This window comes from Haplochromis burtoni, unplaced genomic scaffold (genome assembly GCF_018398535.1).
Source record: "Haplochromis burtoni strain Fernald_Lab_line unplaced genomic scaffold, NCSU_Asbu1 Contig_248, whole genome shotgun sequence".
Lineage (NCBI taxonomy): Eukaryota > Metazoa > Chordata > Actinopteri > Cichliformes > Cichlidae > Haplochromis > Haplochromis burtoni.
Window position 1 is genome coordinate 178262 of NW_024582609.1, and position 25920 is coordinate 204181.

Sequence of the window (25920 nt, forward strand, 5' to 3'; positions counted from 1 at the left end):
GTGTGTGTGTGTGTGTGTGTGTGTGTGTGTGTGTGTGTGTGTGTGTGTCTGAGTGCCAGCTTCACGTTTTTAAAAGCTTTTGTGGCATGCATGGCCATATATGCATGCATGACATAGCATATGTATCATGTCTGCTATGATAGTCATTATTATTCAAGCTTCTTCCTACAGACACCATAGTGCAGTCTATAAGTATTAGAAAAATGACCCTATGCAGCTGTAGGAAAGTTAATTTGTAATAAGCTTAAGATGAGGGATCATATTTAACATTTAGAAGCAGATCCTTCAGTGGTTTCCAGTCCACACACACCAGCAGTGTTGGGCTGCAGAGGTCATGAGTTTTTTCATCTTTTGTTAGGTTGTTACTCTGAAGAAGTGTATCACTTACAGCTCAAGTAATCACAGCACTCCCAGGTCATTTAAAGTTTCTTTTAAACTAAGAAATACAGTAAAAGCATCCTTCGAAGACCTAAATGGTCCCACTTTGTCGTAGAAACACAGAACAATGAGGTGCTACCTCAAGCAATTGCTAGAACTGTGAAAACGTGTACAGGAAATCAGTCAACCCAGTGGTACTTAATTATCGTTTAAAATGCTCGTCAACCTCATGGTCAGGTGTGTTAATAAACCCCAAAAGAGTAAAGAGCAGAGCCAACACAAGAGAAAACACATGCCTGCTTCTTATGATGACATAAATGCAAAACTATTTGTCAATAGAGCAAGGGCTGCAAGGCTATTTCAGGAAGATAACTTGAGACATGGTGAGAAAGGCTGTATTCATACAAAAACTATGCATAATGAGCCCTGTCTCCAATTTGATATGTCAGGAACTCGATTACACTTACAGTGGTAACACTGCTGCTCACCAACGCTGCTACATCATTCTTCCAGCATGTAACTGTTTGAGGAAAAATGTCTACTTTAATTGTCATACTGAAAGTAATATTTATTAGAAAGTTTTAAATTAATTAAGTGTAAACTGTTTAAAGTAAACAAAGTGCACAAAGTGGGGCCTCTAGTGAGTGACAGTTTGATCATATTGTTTATCCCATGAACCATTTTCAGTGGCGTCAGGCAGACTCCATCAGACATCTTGGCAAGGTGACGCTGGCACAGGAGCAGGACTACACGGGCCTCGTTGTGGGCTGCGTGTGCGTCAGCCTGCTGTTGCTGCTGCTGGGATCGCTGCTGATGTGGAAGAAGAACAAACACATTGATGGTAAGACCAAAGAGGGTCACAGAGCCCACGACACTCTGGGTTTTGAGGCTTAGAGCCATTTGATATCCCTGGAAATGGTATAACACCATTATTTTTAAGGTTATCTGCTCCAAAATGTTATTTTAATTATGACATGTACTCACAAATCCGGACAGTTTATTACCGTAAATGACCAGAATGCCATTTTCCTTGAAAATGTTTGATTAGATTGCAGCAGCTCACCAATGATTTAAGAAAAGTGTTAATAATTTGCATATATAATACATTCATAATTGCAAATGAACTTCACTGTGTTTCTTCTAACCTGTGTGCATGTGTGTCTGCTGGGTTTCATTTTGCCTGGTCGGTTTGACGTTTAAAAGTTTGTCTGAGGGGCGCACTGGTGGAAATGCTTCGCCTTTCTCAGTAATTCGTCTCTACCTCCCTCCTGTCCACCCACCCCCACACACCCATCTTTACTCTTCTTCTGTCCTTCCTCGTCCTTCCATTCCACTGAATTTTCCATTACATTTTCTACATCCCGTTGCCCTTTGTCTCTAGATCTGTCTGAGGTGTGGTATGATGGCCGGGGTCACATCCAGCATCTGGACAGGTTGGCTAACGCGAGGAGTGTCAGCCCCACTAACGAAATGGTCTCCCACGAGTCAGTCGACTATAGAACAACCCTGCTGGAGGGTACGTCAACCAGATAAGCCCCTCCCCACCTGTCAACCTCTTCTCCTACTCCACCTTTCTCCCTCCTATCTACTCTGCTTCCCTCACCGTGGGGCTAAACGCTAATGCTAGCCATGCATGCCTTACTGTACATGCTGTGAATTAACAACCCTTGCCTTGATGAATTAAGCACTTTTGTCCATTTCAAGGAAGCATTTTATTGCTCCGCAGAAACGCTTCCTTTGTAGCACTAGAAACAGACAGGTAATTAACCATTTGTGTCAAATCTCCCGAAATAAAAAGACTAAAGAGCTCTAAAGAGCTATGTCATCTCTCTGTTGGTTTGTGATTGATTCTTTGATAATGCATTTGATTTGATTAGTTATTATCTATAAAAATCAAATAATTTAAAAGTATTATCATGATACAGATTACCATTCCAAACACATTAATTTTAAGCAATTATCATTTTCTTAATCTGTCACCATGGCCTGTTTCTAACACACAGCCAACACAATTGGTGGATGATTGTAGAGTTGTTGACCACCAGGCAAAACTGTGGTTCTAAAACTGTGTTTTTTGTTCTCTCAGTTTGCATCCTCAGGCTGTGAGAGGCTTGTATCATGATATTTAGTGTCATGGTCAAAGTTATTTTCCAGCTGCTAAAATGTGACTTGAAAGGCTTAAAATCTAAGAAGATAGACTTACTAATGAACTAAAGCTTGCCCGCAGGGACAGGTTGTAGGAGGTTTGGTTGTAGGATCAGTAGCTGAGCTTAACAGCTGTGTCCACTCCGTTTGGCTGTTTTTTGTTCTGGCTTTTAAATAAAATGTGGGTAGTTTAGAATTAATTTTCCTTCTACTATAATCATCGAAGAAAACCTTTGTTTTTCCTCCTCTGTCGACCTCAATTACAGTGTTAAGTTTCTTTCTGCCTTCATAGCCATCCTTCTCTGATCATATATTGCAATTTGACATCTCGAGGCACTGCTGATACAGTCACTGACCTCTGACCCTAACATGTCCCTTGCTTCTCCAGATCAGGGCACCGACAGGCCCGAGACATGCCGAGCAGCTCCTCCTATTTATGGGGGCAATGGGGAACTGCTGTCTCCCAGACTGGGTGCCTTAGGAGGTGGGATAGGGATGGGTCTGGGGATGGGAATGGGGATGGATGGCGATTTGGTATCACCCCTGCTAATGGCGCCGGTCCACATCGACCCATCCTGCCTCCACCCAGACCTACTGACTGAAGTGCAGCACGTGGTGATCGCCAGGGAGCGGCTGCTTCTCCATCTCAACCAGGTCATCGGCAGAGGTGAGAAGCAAACATTTCATTGTGTAGAAACTGTTGTGTATGAAGATCTAGTGCAAACTGCTGTGTCAAATCTTTTAATGAACACATAAAGGATGTGTTCCTTTCCTTGCATTGATGCAAGGGAAGGAAAAACAATGATAGATTGATTCATTTCAGCTGTTTTCCGCAGCTGGAAATGAGCATGCATTATCATTGTGACCATTCAAAAATGCAGTGATAATTAAGTACTCACCAAAAGCACTAACCTGAAATCAAAATGAACTGTTGTTAGTGTTGTACAGCATGCCTAAATTGTGCACTCTGATGAAATAGTGCACACTATATATAATATACACAATACAAGGGTGATTAAATTGACCTCAAAACAGCGCCAGTGTTTATAATCTCGCAGTCTTGGTCCAGTGTCAGTTTGCATTTATAGAGAAAATAAAAAAGTATCTGGACTCGAGGCATAAAAATCAATCCATTTGCTATGCCTTTGTGGTCGGTCACAAATTAACACCCAGATATATACAAGATGAACACAGCCAAAGTAACACAATCTAAATTTGTATTATGTGGTTCTTTTAACAGGAAGTTTGTGGAGATTGACTTGTTTTTGTCAGTCGTAACAAGAACTGAACAGTTTTGGATTTACATTTTGTTATGTTACATCCATTACGCTACGCTATGTTACCTTATGCTACATTACATTACGCCACGGTACGTTACAATAGGCTATGTTCCATTTAGCTAAGTTCCATTATGTTATATATATACTCAGCTCTACATTACGTTTCATTACTTTACTTTACTTTTAGGTCCAGACACAGAAGCCTTTTGCTGTGAGAGTGCTAACCACTGCACCATTACACCACTCTCCAATTAGCTCTGTTATAAAACATTCACTCTATTGCATCTATGTATACTTTTTTAGTAAGGTTCAAGGTTGTCTTCTATTGAGATGTGTTTATTTACCTTTATGTTCCATCAGCGTATAGACATCACAGTCCATTTAGCATTCACCAATCTCAACATTTCTATACACATGTGTAACTTAAACCTGTTTTTCTGAAATAGAGAAATAATACTGTAAAAAAAAAATTATGAGCAATTTTCAAGATTGTGGTTGTTGTAACGCAAGAATATATTTAGGATTTATGTTAAGCTATACAAAAGTTAAAGTTACCCACAAAGGTTTTAATTGCCTGCATTATCAAACCGCAACCCTGACATGCAGACACAAAATCACTTCACATGGTGACATTTAAGTAGGCGGCTCACAGTCGCAGATCAAATTCAGTTTCAAGAGGAGAAAAAGACCCAAACCCCTCTGTGTCACCCACAACAGCCCTCTGCCCCCTTGGCTGAATTATCCCCTGAAGTCTGGATTTGGTGGCTGGAGTTTTTCAAAGTGGCGTAGGATGATTTGTTCACAGCTAGTATTCCCAGGATCCATTGTTGAGAGTTGTAATCCAACACCAGCCATCTGCAAGGACGTGATAGAAGCACGCCGCGCTTATTTAATTCCTGCACCCCTCCCCGTCTGGGGCAGGCCTTCATGTCTTAAAGCAGAGTTATAATTCAATAAAATGTATAATAACTCAAGTGGGTTTGGCACTGGTTATGAGCTTATACGGGGTACTAATGAATACTGAGTTACTTGGAGGTCTAAGGTTTAGTGTGATGGTGAATTTGCTGTTTCGAGTGTGAAACACACGAGAGAGGCTATTTCTTCTTTTTTTTTTTTCTCCATGGATCAATCAAATCACCTCGATGCTGTTGCACCAAAATTTCATTTTTGTATGTATGCAGAGGACAGACATGTTTGTTATTCCTGGTACTGCTGTGAGGCCGATTAAGAGGGCGCACATGGCTAAAATCATTCTTTCGAGACAAAGGCTTATTTAAACCATGATATTCATTGATCGATGAATGCTAAGTGGCTAATTTAGTTGGGGTGGGGGGTGTCCATTTATGGGTAAGATTTAGAAACTGCGGTTTACCGACTGAATCTATGAGTACATCAAGCCATGAAGCAGAATATCTGACCTAAATTACATTCACAGACACGCGCGCAAGCAATTGGAATCTGCTTGTCTCAGTTTGCTTTGATGGACCGCCAAATTTCACCTTCATGCTTTTGTTATGTTTCTGAGTCACGGTGAAAAGTAGGATCGTCAAATTTTATGTCAGCTTGGGCCTCAAGGGTTCCAGTAACCCATTATAGAAGCATGACCTTAACAAACTCTTAACTGTTTTCTAGCCAAGTTTGTGATTAAATCATTGTTTTATGGCACAGTGGTAACAGATCTATTACCACTAATGGTGTGGCCTCCATCACAGCTGGATCCTATTGTCATTGGACCTGAAAGTGTTGCATCCCATTTATCACTGTCATTTGTGTGGGGTAAAGAAGTGCAATTTGTTAGTCCTTTACAGGTTTAAACACGAGGTTTTCATTTCCCCGATGATGACTGACTAATGCTGTACGTCGTGTTGTAACCTGCAGGCCATTTCGGCTGTGTTTTTCACGGAACGCTGCTTGAGCCAGACGGGCAGAAGCTACACTGTGCCGTCAAGTCCCTGAACCGTAAGTACAGGTTTTTTTTCATCAATGTGTTAGCTTTGGTTTTAGCGGTGTTTGATGGTGTTTTTTGGCGGGTGGAGGGTCTTTCAGTTTTTTTATTTCTTTCTATAGTGTTTTCTTTCCAACAGTGATAAGTGAAATATTTAATTGCACATTTTTTAAATGATTAAACCAATGCTACTGTTTCTCACCTCACCGTTACTGTTCTTTATCAGCTATCCTTAAGCTTGAATAAGGTGCCTGCATTTCAATGAACTTATATACAAATACACACATATACACCAAAACCACTTCATTAGGAATACCTCTGCTGCTCATTAATGCAAATGTGTAATCAGCAACTACACAACCTTTTCAGTGAATGAACCAAAAAAGAAACAATGGGGAGGTGGGGAAAATGTCATTTTGTTGTCAGAAGTCAGAAAAGAAGGGCCAGATTGCTTCAAGCTGAGGCAACAATAACTCAAATAACCACTCGTTACAACCAAGAAGAACACCTCTGAATGCACAATGTTAAATTTTGAAGCAGATGGACTCCGGATCAATCTTCTGCATCACCTAATTAATACACTCTCTGACAATATGACACAGAGTTTGGATAGAGTAGTTTAACCTGCTCCCAACCAGCTTATGGGTTCGCTCAAAGTTATCACAGTGCTTTATCCAGGTAAAAAGACAACCACTTTTGTGACTTTTAACCCAATATTTAGGCCTCAAGAGCCTAATTCAGAAAATATGTACAGTATGTAAACAAATGCCATTGGAGTGCTCCAAGGAGCATAACCATGTGTCTCACTCTGAAAATCTCACTCCAAGTAAATGTAATTAATAAATAAGAGTCAGGTGTGTGCAAACTGAGGCTTCCCTGGTTAAAATGCATCATGACCCCTCCTTCACCCGGCACACACAGACTAAAGACACTGTTGTTGTCAAAACGGATTTGCATCCAGCTACAGTTATTCAATCATTCATCTAGTTATATTATATTGCATACTTATTGTATGATATCACCGTGCTCCCAATGGCATTAAAGATCTCATCTCATCAGAAGCCTGAATCCTTTTCAGGCTTGAAATGATGGTGATGAATGAGCATTCGATAGTGAGGACAGCATTAGGGTCCCGGCTAATCGTGTAACCTGTCAGTTGCAGCAAGGGAGATTGATGCAGGAACAATATGGGGAAAGGACCTGTGCAGCTGCTGGGGGACACAAACCACAGTAGGATGGTAGGATAAGAGGTAGTAGGATAATTTTCAGTGGTAGGACAATTGTAGTGAACGTGCAATTCAATTTTGTTGCAGTCAGTAGCTTAAACTGATTCCTTTATCTTAATGTAGCTGTTACTATGATATCTAGTTGAATGGCAAATATGTTCTATGACAAGCACGAGTAGTTTATGTAATAGAGACATTCTCCTCACAGAAAAACTTGAGAATCAAAACTGAAATCAAATGTCTTCTCTTTCTGCCTTTGGGGTCTAACCTCAGCTGAAGGCTAAAGAGCTTCCATTTCTAACTAGATTATAGCAAAGTCAGCAGGGCTAAAGTGCAAGACACCAGAAGCAGGGATGCAATTGGCAAATGGGAATGGGTCAAGTCTGGGGTGAATCTTCAGGGAGGGTGTTTTCTTAGATGGGTTTCTATCAGCATTCTCTTTCCCCAAAGGTATCTAAGGAAGGGCTTCCCACTGAAATCATGACAGGAGAGTTGCACCTTATCATACAATTATCATTCCTGCCAGTTTCCAAATGTCAAATGTTCATAAACAAAGAAAACATTTAAAGAGGGCCAATTCAGCCCCTTAATCTTTTTATTTTATTCTGGGCCTTGATGCAGCAACTAAATTCACGTTTTTAGTGTGAAGTAAGCTATTTTAGCTCCTCTCCCCTTAAGCCAACTTTCTTCTCATTGGCTGCCCAGTTAAAACAGAAGGGTTGATCATAAGATGGGTGGGGATGAACGGCTGTATTCATAATTTAAAAAAGAAAACCATAATAGGTCCCCTTTAACTGTATTTTATTTTGACTTTACGGGGGGAATTTTAGAAATGTTTCATGATAAAAGTCAAAAACTAACTAAGCTAACATGAAAATGATGTCAACTTATTTTTTTCTTATCAGGCATCACAGACTTGGAAGAGGTGTCTCAGTTCCTGAAGGAGGGGATCATCATGAAGGACTTCAGCCACCCCAACGTTCTCTCCCTGTTGGGTATCTGCCTTCCACCAGAGGGCTCACCCCTGGTGGTTCTTCCGTATATGAAACACGGCGACCTGCGCAACTTCATCCGTGATGAGGGACATGTAAGGGCCCACATATAAGCATGTTGCAAATTTCTGCACCAGAACTTTAGTTCATTTCAAGACACATTTCACAAGTTTGATGATGTGCAACAAGGTGACTGTAATTGATTCTTCCAGAACCCAACAGTTAAGGACCTGATGGGCTTTGGGCTGCAGGTGGCCAGAGGGATGGAGTATCTGGCCAGCAAGAAGTTTGTCCACCGAGACCTGGCTGCCAGGAACTGCATGTGAGCTGGCATTTACTCATTTAGCATCAAGTGATGGTGTTTTAAATATAAAAAGGCACAACACAGCAGAAAATAGAAGTAAATACAGGTGGGAAGAGACAGAATCAAGAGAGCAATAAAGAGTAGAATAAGTACCTTATAACAATGGCAAGTAGAAAATAGTCAAAGAAAATAGTACTATAATACTATAATTAGTATAGTAATAAGTTAATTGTTAAAATGAAGTAAAAAAGGCATTTCCTGTTTTCCCCGACAGGCTGGATGAGAGCTACACAGTAAAGGTGGCAGACTTCGGCCTGGCCAGAGATGTTTATGACAAAGAGTATTACAGCGTTCACAACAAGAGTGGAGTCAAGCTCCCCGTTAAATGGATGGCTCTGGAGAGTCTGCAGACGCACAAGTTTACCACCAAATCAGACGTGGTGAGGACTTTTTAGCAGTGTTTAACTGTTTACATCAGAACAACAAGTATGTCATTAAAGGGATAACAATGAAACTCTCTCCATGTAGTGGTCTTTTGGCGTATTGCTATGGGAACTCATGACCCGCGGAGCTCCGCCGTATTCTGATGTGAACTCCTTCGACATCACGGTGTTCCTCCTGCAGGGGAGGAGGCTGCTGCAGCCCGAGTTCTGCCCTGATGCCCTGTGAGTGTGCGCACATACAGTATGCAGAAGTTAATTTAAATGGAAAACCAGTGCGAGTACAACATTTCTTTTCTAAAGGCTTCTTGATTCTGATTGCTGAGCACTTGTTGCTGTGGTATGTAAAGTGCTGACCCATTAGTGAAAGAGTTACTGGAAGTGTTAAGAAAACCTTTTCTCTTTTTCCAGTTTTCTTTGGAACAGTTCACATTGGAACTGCTGCCAATCACTTGTCAAACCAGGACTGTTTAGACTGTTTCAAGCAAACTTACCTGAAACTCTTAAAATAACAAAAGAAAATCCTTTTTTTTTTTTTTTTTTATTAAACTCAGTCATTTTCAGCGAAGCTCACTTAACACTTGCTCTTATCCATTAAACTCTGGCCTGTGAAGCAAATGCCAAGAATGATCTCATACATCCCAGATAACATCATAAGGTGCATAGTGTGTGTGGACGTTAGAGGGGAATGGGAGTGTTCAGGTGAGGAGGCAGAGGCCCAAATTTCCCAAGCTATAAATTAAACAGACGTCAGGAGATGATGCACATCTGCAAATATTTGTGCAATGTTTCATCCACGAGTGTTCACAGGATGTTTTGGGTCCCAGATTATGGCAGACTCGTTAATAAGGAGGTGTTAGTTCCTGAAGTCTTAACATTAAATTGTTTTGGGGGGGTTTTATGGTTATTTTGCTTTGGTGCAAAATAATAAAAATGGATATTTTAGAGCTACAATATAAGAAATAAAGTCATTACACCAAGAAAAAATATGCAATAACTTAACCAAAGTCACATTCAAGATCTCCAGAACTGACTAAACTGCTAGGATTGCTGGGAGCCCACCACTTATTTGCTGGGCCACATAACAACAGATCACGTGATTTGTCCGCCCAAAAAGATGTGTTTATAATATCTATTTATATTACAGAAATATCAAACATTACAAACACCTTCTAATGCTTTTTTTGTAGCAGGGGCTACACAGTTCACGTTTCCCGTGACCAAGAATTCACCTCTTGTGTTTGTAGAAAGAAATGCCTCGTCGCTAATGGACATAAATAAACAGCAATCAGACTCGGTACAGAACAATCACTAAGTGTTTGTGTTTGCGCAATTTTTTTGGGCTGCCCTCATACACTGGTTTTCTAAATTGGCACTTCTTCAAAAAAAAAAAATAAAACAACTTTAGAGAATTTGTAAAGTAAGCATTTGTCTCCAATTAGTGTAAATTAATTTTCCTCTTTTGTAGAGCCCAACCATTACATCATATCATGGCGGATATTATGAGTGAATTTTGGCCTCTTACAGACATATGTATAAATAAAAACAATCAGAAAGGTCCTGTGGGCTGTTTTGATGTCTTGTCCATCACATAGCTTATACATATAACAAACATACATACATAGATTTCTTTTCACCCTAGAAATCCTGAATCAGTCAGGCTCTACTGCTGTGCAAGTTATTTCAGAAGCCACATAAACAAAGACTTCTTAGAGAGGAGCAATTACATATAATATACCCACATCAATACAGCAGCTTTTAAGTCTTTACACTCTACATCTCAGATGCTAGCTTTTGACATTTAAAACATTTTGCCAAATCACTGTACAGTGTACAGGTGTAACCACATGGTAATGTCCTGCCTTCATCATGATTTAATGTCTCTCTTCTCTGCTTTTAGCTACACGGTCATGATCGAGTGTTGGCACCCAAAGCCTGAACGACGGCCCTCATTCTCTGAGCTGGTTTCCCGCATCTCTGCCATCTTCTCCAGTTTCAGCGGCGAGCACTACGTCCTGCTCAACACCACGTACGTCAACATAGACAAGATGAGCCCCTACCCCTCCCTCCTCTCCTCCACCGTTTCCTCCTCCTCATCCTCCTCTGAGCCTTCAACATCCACTTCCCTGCCATCCCGCTCCCCACTCTTCTGTCAGGTGGCCCAAGACTGCTGCACCTGAAAAGGGAAAAGGGAGCGGATGATGGATGAGACTCGGAAGGAGGGATGAAGCAAGGAAGAAAAGGTGAGGTGATGAAGACTCTGTTTGAGAACTACTGTATGTATTTGCCAAACACTGGACACTGCATGCTGAGGGAAAACAGACCTTTCACTCACTGTGCATTGATTGTGGCCCTTTGACCTTCTCAAGCGTCACCAAATGACAGTGGCCTCCAAGAACTTTAGGGCTGACCTTTTCAACTTTTGTCAATCTTTTCTGACCTTTCATTGACCCAGAGGAGCAAGAGGTCAAACGTCCTCCATCGTGTACAAGACAACTACAATGCCTCCTTGGAGATTTCCGGTAGACAAAACGGCCATCGCAGAAGCACATCTCAGTGACTGATGCACCCACACACAAACCAGGGTAGCTTTCTACTCCTCTGTGGGTGGCATGTGCTTCAATGAGTGGATGTGGCTCAGACCTTTACTGCATCTGTAATGTGAATGAGTGACAAATGGCCACGTAGTCATGTTATATATAAAAGTCACACCTCCACAAACCGTAAACATGACTTCATGTTACCTGAGAGACAATCTAGCCTGTGCTCTGATGGGTTTTCTGCCTCGGGTGTGTAAACTGAGGCATACTGGAGGTTAGTGGCAGTGTGTAAGTGTACAGTGGGATGTGTACAAATTCTGCTGCCTGTGTGCAGATCACTGGATGCTTTATTTGTGTAATTGTCTTTGGACCACTAGCTTTCTGATGGGTAAAAATTCCCCTTTCAGAAATGTGTTTCACCTGTGGGGAATCCCCAGATGTTTCTGGTGGTGAAATAAAAGCCTTTTTTTTTCCAACTTGAAACTTATATATCAAAAAATAAATAAATAAAAATGCAGCTCACTTTGATGTTTTCTTGGAAGTAAGAGTAATAAATGAGAACCGTGCAAGTCCAGGGAGTTTTGTTGTTGTTGCTTACTGTATGTCGAGCATCTGTTTCGTACGGCTTGCATTTTATTGACAGAAAAACTATGTACAGTGTAGCTGATAAAACGGGTTCGCAGCCACAAGGTTTTTTATCTCACATTTAATTCATTCAATCAAAGCTCATATTTTGATCCCTTGAATAACTTTTAAAATTTTTGTTGTGCTCTGAAGAATCTCAAGTTATCGCACTTCAAAGAGTCCCTGTGTTTGTCTGGCCTCAAAACAGGACTGTCATTTTATCTGACTGTAACTGACCGCTGTATATTCTTTTATGATCGCTCTGTTTTGATGTTTAACAACCCTACCCGTGTATTTGAAAAAATCTGTTGCCTCTTGACTACAAATGATGTACAATTTAGACTTTCTGAGAAGCATGTGATAGGGTTTGATATTTCATTCCATTTACTTCTATTCATTTCAGCACAATATACAAATTGGAGTCAGACCAATATGATGCTGGACCGATGTTATAAGCTAATATTAGCTTATTACCAACATATTGGTATTGCTGTGTAGAACCCAGTATAAATTGGGGGTTTTTTGTTTTGTTTTTTTACAGTCTGTAATGCAAGAACAAGATACTTGAAGAATTGTAGAAAATTTTCATCCTTTTCTTTCTGTTTATTCTGGAGAGCATGGGTTCGGAGATGCAGTTCTCTCACCACACTGTGCAGGATATGTAGCAGAGTAGCATCGCAGCTCAAGAAATAGTCGGGTTTTGTCTCTGTGCAAGTTGTGTTTGTGGAATACACAACAACAACAACAGCCCCAGTATTATATCTTTAGGTTGTATTTCTGAGCATTCTGTATATATATATATATATATATATGAACAGCAGCATTGAACATTGGTACCTGCCTCAAAGCTTCTCTGCCAGCTAGAGCAAGAGGCAGGGTACAGCCTGGACAGAGGCTGGGCTAACACTATTTTAAATGTTTTGTTTGAATGTGCCAGTTAGCCAAGGTAATATGATGTAGGCAGGGAAACATATTCATAAATGTATAAAAACTTATTGCTGCATCAGTTTGCCATTGTAATTTACTCAAGTCCCTAAATCCAAGTGGTGACATTTGTGATGACTATTATATAATGAGAAATGACTTCTTTTTGTATTATACTGGAATATATAACTTAAGTAAGTTTGAGTTATACAGTGTGCTGAAATTAATGGAATTAAATGGTTTCCTGAAAAAAGAAAACCAGATTGTCAGAAATGCAGCAGTTTGATTTTTAATTGGTTAGCTCTCACTTCGAGTAATTTGTCACCAATGGGCTAAAACTTCACTCATGCGGTCAGTGTCCATTTTAACATTGCTATATGTAGCAGATTTCTGTTTTTTGCTTGTACGTTGTTGTTTAAAAAAAAAATCTGAATGGCTGCTGATATGATTGGGCCATTAATGGACAGTTATGAATGTTTGCTATGACAAGAAAATTGCTGTACTATATTTTTGTATTGATGATGAGCCTCTTCTTCGCTGGGGTGACCAGGGGTGAGTGAATCATGCCACAAACAATGATTAAAACCACTTGTATATGAACCACTGCCGTTAGGTAAATACAGACAGAGACGTGTGGATTCGTTGTGGGTCTGTGTGGATGCTCGTTTAGCTTCATTGCTGGTAAATCATCTTGAAAACGATATAGAATGTTGTACAAACTGGAGCCGCCTCACAAAACTCAAAGACTGCTGTCTCTTAGATCATGTGATTTTCTGATGCTTTGTTTGTTTTTAACATTGTCTGTTCTGTGTGTGTGTGTGTGTGTGTGTGTGTGTGTGTGTGTGTGTGTGTGTGTGTGTGTGTGTGTGTGTGTGTGTGTGTGTGTGTGTGTGAATTCGTCTATACAAAAAATCCTGAAGGTACATGTTCCTATGTAATGTCAGTTGAATTCTGTCAGTGTAATAAAGCTATATTATCAGAATTCATTTACTCTTCTTTACGTCCTTTGCTTACCGTTGAGTTGGCCATGCTTTTTTTTTTTTTTTTTTTACTGAACAAACCATCCTTTGAGGTGAACATAAAACAGCCATAGAGAACTGTAATTACTACGCAGGGTACTGCTGCATCATACTTTCCATATGTAGCCAACATGCAGCTGCTACTGAGTCAAAAATGCTTCCACAATGAACAATAAAGGTATTGTTGGTGAAATCACACACTGTACGCATATTTGAGAAAACCTGTTTGAAGTTTGTTTTTTTTAAATGATCCTTAGTTAGGCACAGACAGAATAGTTGTTCTCAAACTGTGTGAGAGTGATACAGTGCCTGCCTTCAATTACTGCCTTTGTTCTGACATTCACCCTTTTTTGTTTCCACTGCCTGTAGGTGACCTCTGACCCCTCAACTCTAGCTTCCCTCTTTTCTTTCACTCATTTTATATACCTAGTCTAGACTTTCCCCCTTCTCTCTCTCTGTCTAACTGAGGTGACAGCTTGACTTTCAGGACTGGGTAGTTTTGTGCCGTTACACAGCAAATAGTCTCAGTCCAAGAGTCACAAACCTCTTCAGGAGCATCTTCAAGAGATGAAAAGGTTGTTGCTGGTGTTTGACAAAAGTAAATTCGATCTAATCTGTATTCTTTTACTGTGAATTGTGTGCTGACTTAAGCAACATTTTCTTGGTTTTTACTGTTAACTGTCACTTTTAAGTTGTGGGGTGGAAATGACTGAAGAGGTAAAGGTTAGCGGTTCAAAGCTTGGCTACTACAGACTGCGTGTCAAACTATTTGTGGGTAAGTGTGTGATTAGGTGAACAAGGTTTGGACTGAAAAGGGTTTTCTGCTGTATTTTACCATTTCTGGTTCCAATGAATCAGACAAGTTCTTAATTAATGTTTGTATTCATATTAGAATCCATAAATCTCTGCAGATGCAAAATAAACTATAGTATACTAGCCTCTGAGGTCAAAGTCAGAATGAATGGATATGCATTTCATGATTATTGTTCGGGTTTTTTTCATATATATTATTGAATTTCTTGTACATGTGGTTGATGACTGTGTGAAGCTGCTGCCATGTTTCTAACATTATTAACTGTGTTGATCTAAACTGTGTTCAGATCAAGGAACTGACCTCACAGCTCAGTGTTCACTAGTGGTGCTTGTTTCAGTCATTGAGCAAATGTACTGTTTATAAGGGTGGAGAAACCTGCAGGCTGCTAAGACAGAAGTCACTTGGATGAGTGGTGACACGTTTTCTCCAACTAAAAACGCTACCTCCAGATGAACAGAACCAACTTTTTGGGATGTCTTTAGATACCTTTGCAAATGTCATTTGAAAATACTACTTGTGCCCCAAAAATTATGTTATTGATCAAACCTAACCATTTTCTTTTGCAAAAAAAAAAAAAAAGCGTATTTTTCTTACAAAACATTAACTTTTTATTGTATATATGCAATATTGTGACTACAGTATTTATAATGCTGCATTGAAAATGCTAGGATGCAACGGTGTAAATGAATAAGAACAAGGTGGCCCACGTGCACAAACACAATGTGTTACAGTGTGAAGAAAAACATTCCTTCATCTTTGCAAGATACATTAAGGTGCCGTGGCCTTCAGGGTCTTTACTGCACTGAATGCACTCAGTGACACTGTGTGGGCTTGATGGTGAAACTTTGATTAATTTGTTTCAAACAAACGTACTTGTTGAAAGTAATATGTGCGACTTTTTAAGGCCTACAGCAACAAGGTAGAAGGTGTGGTTTAAAGTTTTTCTTTAGTAAGATGAGTCACACAATCTGTTGTAATATGCCTCTGTGGATTTTTACCTAGTAAGCAGTTTAGTCCTATTGTGTGTTTATGCATTTCATGTTTGTTGAAATCAGGGATAAGATTATAGCTTAAATCACTGATTTAATAGTATTATTATGACCATCTATCAATTATACAGAAACAGCAGGACCTACGTTTGCTTAACAGCTTACATGCTGTAAAGTTTTGGGTTTTTCTTTATCTAGCCCAGGGGGTCGGCAACCTGAGTGCCATTTAAAATTTCCTCAGAAGTCAGTGTGCCATATGATTGCATTAGCAATAAATTTAATAACGCTCTATATTAACAGTTACACACTATATAGAACAACTTTATAGAATTATATTTGTTCGCAGATGTTGGCAGCTATCAGCGAATAGTTATCAGCTGTTTTGAAACAAAAAAAGACTTTTTATCCATAACAAGAACTCCATAACAGCAAATGGACTATACAACAGAAAATACAAATGCTATTTATGGTCTCCTCACAACAATGATAAGAAAAATAAACTGGGCCAATATGGCATGTTTGTTAATACACTCTGATCTCTAGTCTCCCACTCAGAGACTCAGGTCTCCAAGTGTCCAGCATTCAGACGGCTACCTGAGGACACTCATGTGAGAGAAAATCTGCTCACACAGATATGTAGAGCCAAATACTGTCAATAAGGCCTCTGCAATGTTCTGAAGACAGTTAAACTTGTCGGGTAGTGATGTCCAGCAGGTGAAAATGCAAGCTCCATGAACACGCACAGCTGTGGATTCCAGCTGCTTCGATGTTATATGTATGATTTCTATACATTTTACGTCAGATAAAAACTTTGGTTGTAAGATAAGTAAGATAAGTAAGATAAGTATTTAATAAAAGCAAGACATTTTAAATGAGAATAAGAAAGTATTTCTTTGTGCCCCCCTTTCCCTGTTAATGCCCTACCTGCCCCCCTGGCAAAACAGTTCATTACTTCCCTTCAACTCCCTTCATGTCACCTAAAAGGTAAACCTGTTTCTCCATCACCTGTTCAGCTCTGATGATTCAGTAAGGACATCTCCTGGTTTCATCCTCATGTTTCCCTCTCACCACATAACCAAACCAACATCATGACCAGCAGCTTTTACAGCTGTGGCTCCAGCAAACATCAGCTGATACTAGAAATGAATATTAAATAAATTCTAACAACAGCTGATCAAGCTTAAACGTGCTGCTGTTGTTTAGCATCCGGCAGTTTCCTCTTTCTGGCGCAAAGTTGGCGATAAACAAACAAGAGAGAAAAGCCAATCAGCTGATCATTGATCCGTTTCATGATTGAAGTAGCAACAGGAGAGGGGAGAGAGAGAATGAGAGAAGAAGAAGTAGCTGTGCAGCGTAAAGAGACAGGATCAATCCAGCTTTGTGTCTTTTTCCATTCTAGCTGAAGTCCGGGACAAACTGTTCCTTTTCACCTCAACACGAAACGAGTAATATTTTCTCTTAATGCGGGATGATTCAGTCTTTTTACGGGACGGTTGGCAACTCTACTAACTAACCTTATGAATAAAATAAAGTTCACTATCAGTAACAACATAGCACCCACCCAGCTGTATAGAAACTCCTCATGCTAGCACGCAGTACAAGTTATTGTAACTGACGGTAAAAAGTCAGCACAATGAAAATAACTCCACCTAAACTTGGTTTATATCTGACCCAGATAGACTGCAGGTCATAACTTCTTACCTGAAGTTCAGTTCACCTGACACTCGGACTGGCGGCCGCCTCGGGTCTCTCCTCCTCCTGCCTCCCCTTTCCCTCATCCACCTGCTGGCCTCCACCACTTGCTAATGTTACTGAATCTGAGGAAGCTCCGCCATAGCCACCACCAAACAACCGAGTTATTTTTACACACCGGCCAGCATCTGGCCAATCCACCACCTTTCATTGTTTATACCGTTACAAAGAAGAAAAAAAGTCACCGAGCAAATGCCCGGTATGCCCAATGGCCAGTCCAGCTATGGTCGTGCCATCAGTTAACCCTTCTAGGGTTGCCGACCCCTGATCTAGCTTATAATTAGAAATCATCGTTTAATAAGGACAAGTTGAAAATCATCAAAGTTATACAACGTTAAATGTGTATAAATGTTGATACATTTCACTGAGTCCCATTAAGTCAGTCTATACTAGGATGGTATAACTGTCTTTTTTTACCTATTTCAGTTATAAGACCACCATTTCTTTTTTTCTCAAACCTAAAGTCGATATAGACAAAGAGGAAGACAGCTATGGTGGAAATTTCCAAGACACTAGGAGAACATGGACGTGATGCAGGTATCCTAGCTGGCTTGTTCTATTTTCTTTTCCCTAAGGCTTTAAATTATCCTAATAAAAAGCCATGTTAATCCCCAGCTAATGCAAGCATGACATATGTCTGCCTCTGCATCTCACTCTAAGCATTCATCTCACTCCTGCTGCACCAGGCTTGTCTTGTCTTTCATCCCTGTTCACTCAGTCTCTCACTCTGCTGCCTTTAATGCCACTGGGTTTTTCTGACTGAGGCCGTGCTTTTCTCTGTGTGTAAGCCTTCCCAAATGAATGCATGTTAACCGACTGATTGAAAGACATTTATTGGCTTAAAATCATGCTTTTAAGTATATGCACCCTTTTTCACCAGGGGCGAAGCTCTACATGTTTTGACTTTGCAGAGTTTTCCACTGGATGCCCTTCCTGAAACAATTCTGCAGAGTTTTGTGTCTCCAACTGGAATCGAACCAACGACCTTTCACAGCTGCCAACTGCTATTAATATTTTTTCTAAATCACAAATCTGAGAATTACCTACATGGTAACAAACACATTATCCCTAATCTGTAAGTCAACTTGTCCACTCCTTCTTATTAATCCCATCTAAAGTCAACAGCAGGCTAATTTAAACCCTCTTTTACTCGTGTGTTTGTACTGGATGCCCTTCCTGGTATTTGTGTCTGTATATGTTCGCCTGTCTCCTCTTGTAAGTGAATCACGGCCACACACATGTTCAAAAAGGGGACAGGTGGGACTGTTGATAGGATCACAGTAAAAAGGTAAATGGTGCGTGTTTTTCCTGCTAGAGTCATTAAGTGAGTCAGAAGCACAGGAATGTAGGGGACACCACTGATCTCAAACACACACATCTCAGACTTGTGTGTTCATTCCCTGTTAGATACGCTGCTGTGCCGTACGACATTTCTCCACTTACATATAGTGAAGTTATTCTTTAAATGTTACTTCTTTTGCTCCGTTCTCTGTCAAGATGATTCCACGCTGCTTCAACAACGTGGAGGTCCTGGTTCTGGGGAGGCTAATCCATAACTTATAGTGTTCCCTAATGTGCTTTTCTACCCAGGGATGCATTTAATGCATTGGCAGCGGGGGGGTTTTTTGGGTGATTGTCATGCTGAAAGTAAAGCTGTTGCCATCAAAATTCCATCAATTTCCCAACATTAAGCTCCCATGCACCCCAACGCCAGAGCCTCAACCATGTTTTACCGATGGCTGTGGACACTCATTGTTGTACCTCTCTCCTGAATCCTCTGTGCACACTGAACTAATATTTTCTCATTTAGATTCATCACTGTTTCCGTTGATTATTGTTGTATTTCTTGTGTAATTTGGCATATATCAGCTTTTTCTCCCTTGCTTAAAGATGGCTTCTTGACAGCCCCTTTTTCATTGAGAATACTTCTAATGAGGTTTCAGTGAACAGTAGATGGAACAGCTCAAAGGGGCAGATGCATCTCAGATAGCGTTTATCTGCTATCTGCTTCTGCTGAGGAGCCAGATCTGCCTTGGTGCTTTAAACAGCACACATTCTTGAGACAGTCTTAAGAATCAAGCATACACCATTATGTAGTAAAAGTTAGGCAATTTGCGTGGAAAGAACAGCATCCCCAGGCTACATCTGTAAATCATTGCTGGGTGGCAGCCCTTCCCAAAATCACTAACAACAGGGATTCCAAAAAAAACCAAAAAAACTGTGAGCTTAACAAATATCTTGTGCTGTGCTTCTGTGAAAAAGCTGGTAATAGAAACATGCAGTGGAAATGTATAGAAGGTTCTGTATTGGGCACCAGAATCATCACTGCTTGAGTATAAAAGAAGTAATAGTGAGAATGATTTGGTACTCAAAAGTAATTGGACAGATGCAGATGTGATGAGCCGGTCAAACTAAAGCCTCACGCTTGAAATTTTTTGTTGGACTTTGGACACACAGACTTCAGTTCACTGCAACCACCTAATGTGTGGGGGGATCTGTGTCTTTCGCAGAGACTGGGTGATAATCATCTTCTTTCTCTTCACTCATATAGCTGCACGTCCTGTTGTTTCCGTCAACAGTGAAATCATCAGAGAATATCAGTGACTAAACCATAGCAGATGCACTGCCATGCTTGGAAGATGCGGCGATATGGTTCATAGGCTGTTGTTTTTTCTCTCTACACCTCTGTATGGAGTGTCCAACTAAACACTTGTAGTAAAAGAGCAGTTCTGTAGTTCTTTTAATATTGATGAAAACGTCCTCAAGTTAAAGATTTGGCACTTTGATTCCATCTGTGTAAAAAAGTAAATTGTGCACACATGCACAAATTTATACACTGATTTAGAATATTTAAAGGTAGAATTAGCATTGTACAAAATTCTAAATGATACCTTTATCATTTAGGTGTAATTTGAGTAAATAGTAACATGTTTGTACTCCACTACATTTTAGCTCAGTTACTGCAGCAAATCCAGATTTGAGACACCTTGAACAAACAGTACTCCAAATTAATCAAAAATAAATAAAAATATGCACTTTTTTGTCACTAGTGTTAAAAAAAGAACACAAACCACTAAAATGTTTAAAATCTGTCGACTGCTTAACAGTTACACTAGTTCAAATTTCTTTAATGTCATTATAAATGTTTTGATATTTAAAGTACATGGTTTGGTATAGTCAGCTAAATGCTCTGTGACAAAAAGTGCCTGTTTAAAGGTCTTCTGTCAGGCCTGCAGAGGATGAGTGTATGATACTTGAAAGTTCTTAGGTGAGTATCACTGTAATACAAAAACACACACATACACTCATTCTTATCACCAAAGTCATGCGGTGCCATTCTGACCTGCTGAGTCAGCTCACACTCATTAAAAGTCTTTAATGAGTTTGGCTTGAAATGAAACCAGGGAGGCTGATAGCATGGGCCAATAAAGTAAACCCACCACCCCTTAAAACACACAAATACCATGGATGCAAAGATTTCTCATTGTATACATTGATAACTTACTGTATTTCATTTGTACGATGTAAAAAAAAAACTTAACTCCAGAGCAGAGGGTCTTGTTGTTAGGTTGTTGGCGCCCCCTGTTGATAGTCCATTGTTTTTGCATGAATTCTTTTACATAGGCACTGGGTAAAATAATGAGAACACCACATGAAAGAGAAACATGTTACCTTTGATGTATTTGTTACGCATCCAGCTGCAGCAGCAAGTCATAGAAGGGCAGCCAACCTGCAGCACTTACTGGTTTTAAACTACTATTAGTGCTTGACTGAATATGTGGGTTCATAAAACAGCATGGGACAACTTACAGTTTCAAAGAGGCAAAAATCAGTGTAGAACAGAAAGGTTTACATACATTGCTTTGTTGTGGTAAAATAAATAAATTATTGTTCCCTCTTCCCTCTGCTTTTTAATTTTGTATCAGAAGTATCTGCTTTGTCTCCCCCCCATCTGCCCATATTAGTGATCTGCAGGAACACAAATTATATGAGTCAGTCTCTCTGGTCTCAGGAGGAACCTGCTCTAAATCAGGACTGCACAGGTAACATCAGCAACAAAAGAAAAAGCAGAGCGACTCCCAGCAGAATACGTTCTAAATGCCAAGAAGCTCAAAGAACAGCATCAGCACTTCTGTGGCCCGTAACACCTTCATAAAAGGTTTGCATTTTGAGCTTTATAGAGGTCAGATTTATGACAGGCTTACCATTTTAGGAACCACTTCTTTCCAAGCACATCACACAGAGACACTAAACCTGTCTGTAACATGCTCCAAACCTGGAGCTCTGAGCAACTGAAAAAGTATTACAGCAGATGAGTCACCTTTCATGGTATTTCAGAACATGATTACACTGGGATAAAGCCAGCAGCCCACAATGTCTGCTGTCATTTATTAAAATGATGGAGGAATTATTTTGAAATGGAAACTGAGATCATAATATGGGCACTATATTAACACTTCAGGCTGATGCTACTCTGAAACAAACTGCTAAAAAATCATAAGAGCTGTTGTATGTGAACCGAAAAGAGAAGTATGGAGTTTTTTGTGAGCATGACCAATGCCTCCATTAAAGCATGTAATTCTCTTGTTAAACCTCAAATACATTACTTGAGCGTTTTTTGCATTATTTACAACACCCTTATTGCCTGTGAAACATATGGACATTTTTCACAGGGTGTTTTTCAAATTGAAGAGCACCTTACTTTGGAAAATACAATTATTACTAGACTCAATTTATCAAAACCACTCTGGCTTCAGTGCCTAAAATGTGAGCTCCTTGTCGTTTTTCACATTCAGCTGCGAGCTGAGTGAGGCCTAAATCCATAATTCAGCATGTGGCCCAGCCAGTGTACTTTACTGAGAACATCTTAAAATCAGACCGGCATGCTTTTTGTCAAGGTCCTCTGGTCCTCCTGTAATGACATGCCATTTTCTATCTGATGCTTCTCTTTGTTTTGTCTTTCTCTCCTGTCTGTATGTGCACGTGCGCTTGTGTGTGTGAGTGTGCATGAATTTTCTCTGCAAGTTTGTTTCAGGGTGAGGTTTCCTTCATGTGTCCCTGCGCTCCTGGATGACGCACATGGAAACTGTTGTCAATTAGCTCACCTGTGTGAAATTGACTGTTACCTCTTTTTACTTGAGGATGAAGAAAGTTCTCAGCTGATGCTACGCTGTTGGACATGCTGTGATAGTTTTGGCTTTTGTGCAGACATATTTATTTTTGAGCTTCCCTGACGGAGAATTCTGTAAGAAGCCATCTGTGAATTTTTCCTTTGGCGAGAAATCTTGCAGAAAATTTCGTTTACCCCCAACCCATCAATAAACCTGTGAAACTTTTATACCTTTGTGTCCTTTGAGTCCAGGTCCAAGTCAGAAACGTGATAGTTTACAGCTGAAGATTTTTACTCCTGCCTCAAATAGTCCTTATTTACTGTATCTTAATCTTAAAAACATTTCTTTTTAACCTGCTGTGACCTGTTTTCAGAGCTGTTTCAAGAGTTTTTCACTGCTTCAAAAATAAGAAAGGCAGTTGATATTCACTTAAAAAAAAACTGACTTTCAGGTTGGTTGTTGGATGTCAGGTTGAGATATATTGCTCAGTGGAGAAAAAAAGTAGACAGGAAATGATGGAAAAAGCTGGAGAGTGGTGGCAGAAAAAACACCTTATATGAGCAAAAAATTAATTCAGGAAAAAAAAGAGAAATGACGAGGTATACAAAAATGATGACCTGATAAAGACTCGAGCTACAGCAGCCAACTAAACACAAGAAGGGTAAAGTAATAAGGAACAGGTGAACTTAATACAATACTGATGAAGGTAGGAAAAGAATAAAAGAGCACAGAAAATCACATAAGGAGCTCAACTTTAAAACCAGATAGGAAGTAGACTGAAAGAAGGACTAAGGCCAATCTCGTGCATAAAACAATGTAATACAAAGGGGGAAAACAAGAACTGAGGATGACGGCAAAAAATGTTTTTTAAATCAACAAAATAAAGGACAATACCACCTGAATCATGAATATTAGAAATACTGTAACAATTTAAAAACAGTTAATGAGGCAGCAGCTTTATATCCCAGCTTGGCTAGGAATATATTGCTCAAATTGACTCCTCACTAGAATAACTCTACAATCACTCACACAAAAATGTAATCACTGTGAAATGAGCTGATAATCAGGACTGGGAGTGAACTCGTACCAAGGAATTCCAAGGGGGTGCAATCACAGCCAGACTGGTGTTGAAAGCCCATATCTGTGGCTTAGCAGCGCACCAGAGTCCCAGAAGGCCATGTAGAGAGTGAGCAGTGAGAGTGGTGTTTTAAAAAAACAGTAGCTCTCCACATTTAAGCCAGAAAAATGTTTAACTTCTTACGTATCAGAACATGACAAGGAAAGCAAATGGGCAATGTGAATAAAAGAAAAGATTTTAGCAGTTACAAAATCAGGGCTGTTATGAATATACCAATGATCCAACTACAAAAGCTCAAGCTGCTTTGATGCAACATATGCAAAAGTGCCATTTGGGGAAGTTACCAAAATATTCCCAAAGATCAAACAAAGATTTTCTTAAGCAAATTAAGTGCCTTGGTAGTATGTTTGCAAGCCAGTGCTTTGAGGCCAGCACTCACATTTATATTAAGCCTTCACAAAAATAGCAATAAAGAAGAGAGCTTTGTTAGAGCATATAGAGGGACTACCACCAGTTTTTATGGTGCATAGTCTGACTTGATTATCTCTACTACTATATACAGTCATCATATACAGTCTTCCCCAAGTTCACATTTACAGGTTGGCAACTATAAACAGTAGGCCTGTCTTAATATACTATGTTGCTTTACTTTCCTTTCTAGGGGCCATAATTGAGAATATTCACCAAGACTTGAAACTAGGGCTTGAGATCATGTAAAGGTCACAGATCGAGAGAGCTGAAGAGATGTTTTTCCTTCTTCTAGACTTCTAGGGCTGGACTTACACTATATTGGCAATGGTATTCACTTGCTCATCTAAATAATTGAATTTAGGTGTTCCAACCACTTTCATGGCCACAGATTTATAAAATCAAGCACCTACTAATGCAGACTGCTTCTACAAACATTTGTAAAAGAATGGGTTGTTTTCTGGAGCTCAGTGAATTCCAGCTCAATACTGTCAAAGGATGCCACCTGTGCAAAGTCCAGTCCAGTGGAAGCAATTAGAAATAACAGCACCTCAGCCACGAAGTGGTCACACATATAAAATCACATGTAAAATCACAAAGCGGGTTCAGCATATGCTGAGGTCCATAATGGGTCACCAACTTTCTGCAAAGTCATTAACTTCAGACCTCCAAACCTTATGTGTCAGATTAAGAACAATGCACAGAGACCTGCATGGAATAGGTTTCAGTGGCCAAGCAGCCCCATTGAAACTTTACATCACCAAGCGTGATCCAAAGCGTCAGGTGCTGTGATGTAAAGCATGCTGGACTCTTGAGCAGTGAAGACGTGTTCTCTGGAGTGACAAACCACACTTCTCCTTCTGGCAGTCTGATGGATGAGTCTAAGTTTGGCGGTTGCTAGGAGAACAGTACTTATCTGACTGCATTATGTCAAGTGTAAAGTATGGTGGAGGGGGGATTTTGGTGTGTGGTTGTTTTTCAGTTGGGTTCAGCCTCTTAGTTCAATTGAAACTTTTTGGGAAAGGTCTGGGGATGGCCCCTTCCTGTTCGAACATGACTACACACCTGTGCACAAGGAAAGGTCCATAAATACACGGATGAGCGAGTTTGGTGTAGAAGAACTTGACTGACCTGCACACAGTCCTGACCTCAACCTGACAGAACATCTTTGGGATTAATTAGAGTAGAGACTGTGAGCCAGGCCTTCTCATCCAACATCAGTGGGTGACCTCACAAATGTGCTTCTAGAAACATGGTCAGAAATTCCCATGAACACACTCCAAAATTTTGTGGAAAGCAGCCCCAGAAGAGTTGAAGCTCTTACAACTGCAATGGGTGAGGAGTCAAGTGATTACCAAACAAGACTTTTGAGATTTTTCTTCAGGTTACCACATGTCAAAAAACAACTTTCAGGCAATCAGTCAAACAGCTGTTGAGACAGATCACTACAATATAACATATTATATACTATATATATAATGTTCTTCCTCTACAGCCTCCCCCAATTTTTGCACATGTCGAGGAGTGTGTCAGGCTACATTTCACCGTGTGTTATACTTGTATAACTATGCATGTGACAAATAAAGAACCTTGAACCTTGAAATCAACCTCATGTGGAAATAGTCATTACATTAGTCTGGTGGGGAACAAGAATTCACCTGACTGTTGTTGAGATATTTGGGTCCACTAGCGGAATAACAAAGAAAAAGAAAAAGAAAAAAAATGCCACCCCCATTCAGTGTGCACAAAAAAGCAGTTTGCATATATGTGTTTTGTTTTTTTAATATTTGCCAAAAACCATATCCTCATTTCACCCAGAGGTCTCTAACCTTCAGGATTAAGCCTCAGTTTTAGTTCAGCAGTGCACACTCTCATCCATCTGTGCTGCTGC

General features: G+C 40.0%; 1 protein-coding gene across 1 annotated transcript in view; it reads left to right on the plus strand.

Moving 5' to 3' along the window:
- Window positions 1-13780, plus strand: part of met (MET proto-oncogene, receptor tyrosine kinase) — a 65831-nt gene extending 52051 nt beyond the window's left edge. The window contains exons 13-21 of the mRNA XM_005938349.3: window positions 1066-1219; window positions 1760-1894; window positions 2912-3190; window positions 5682-5762; window positions 7880-8061; window positions 8179-8288; window positions 8545-8710; window positions 8799-8935; window positions 10611-13780. Of these exons, the coding sequence (XP_005938411.1) occupies window positions 1066-1219; window positions 1760-1894; window positions 2912-3190; window positions 5682-5762; window positions 7880-8061; window positions 8179-8288; window positions 8545-8710; window positions 8799-8935; window positions 10611-10890 (1524 nt within the window). The 3' untranslated portion in view covers window positions 10891-13780. The remainder of the gene's footprint in view (window positions 1-1065; window positions 1220-1759; window positions 1895-2911; window positions 3191-5681; window positions 5763-7879; window positions 8062-8178; window positions 8289-8544; window positions 8711-8798; window positions 8936-10610) is intronic.
- Window positions 13781-25920: the final 12140 nt, after the last annotated feature.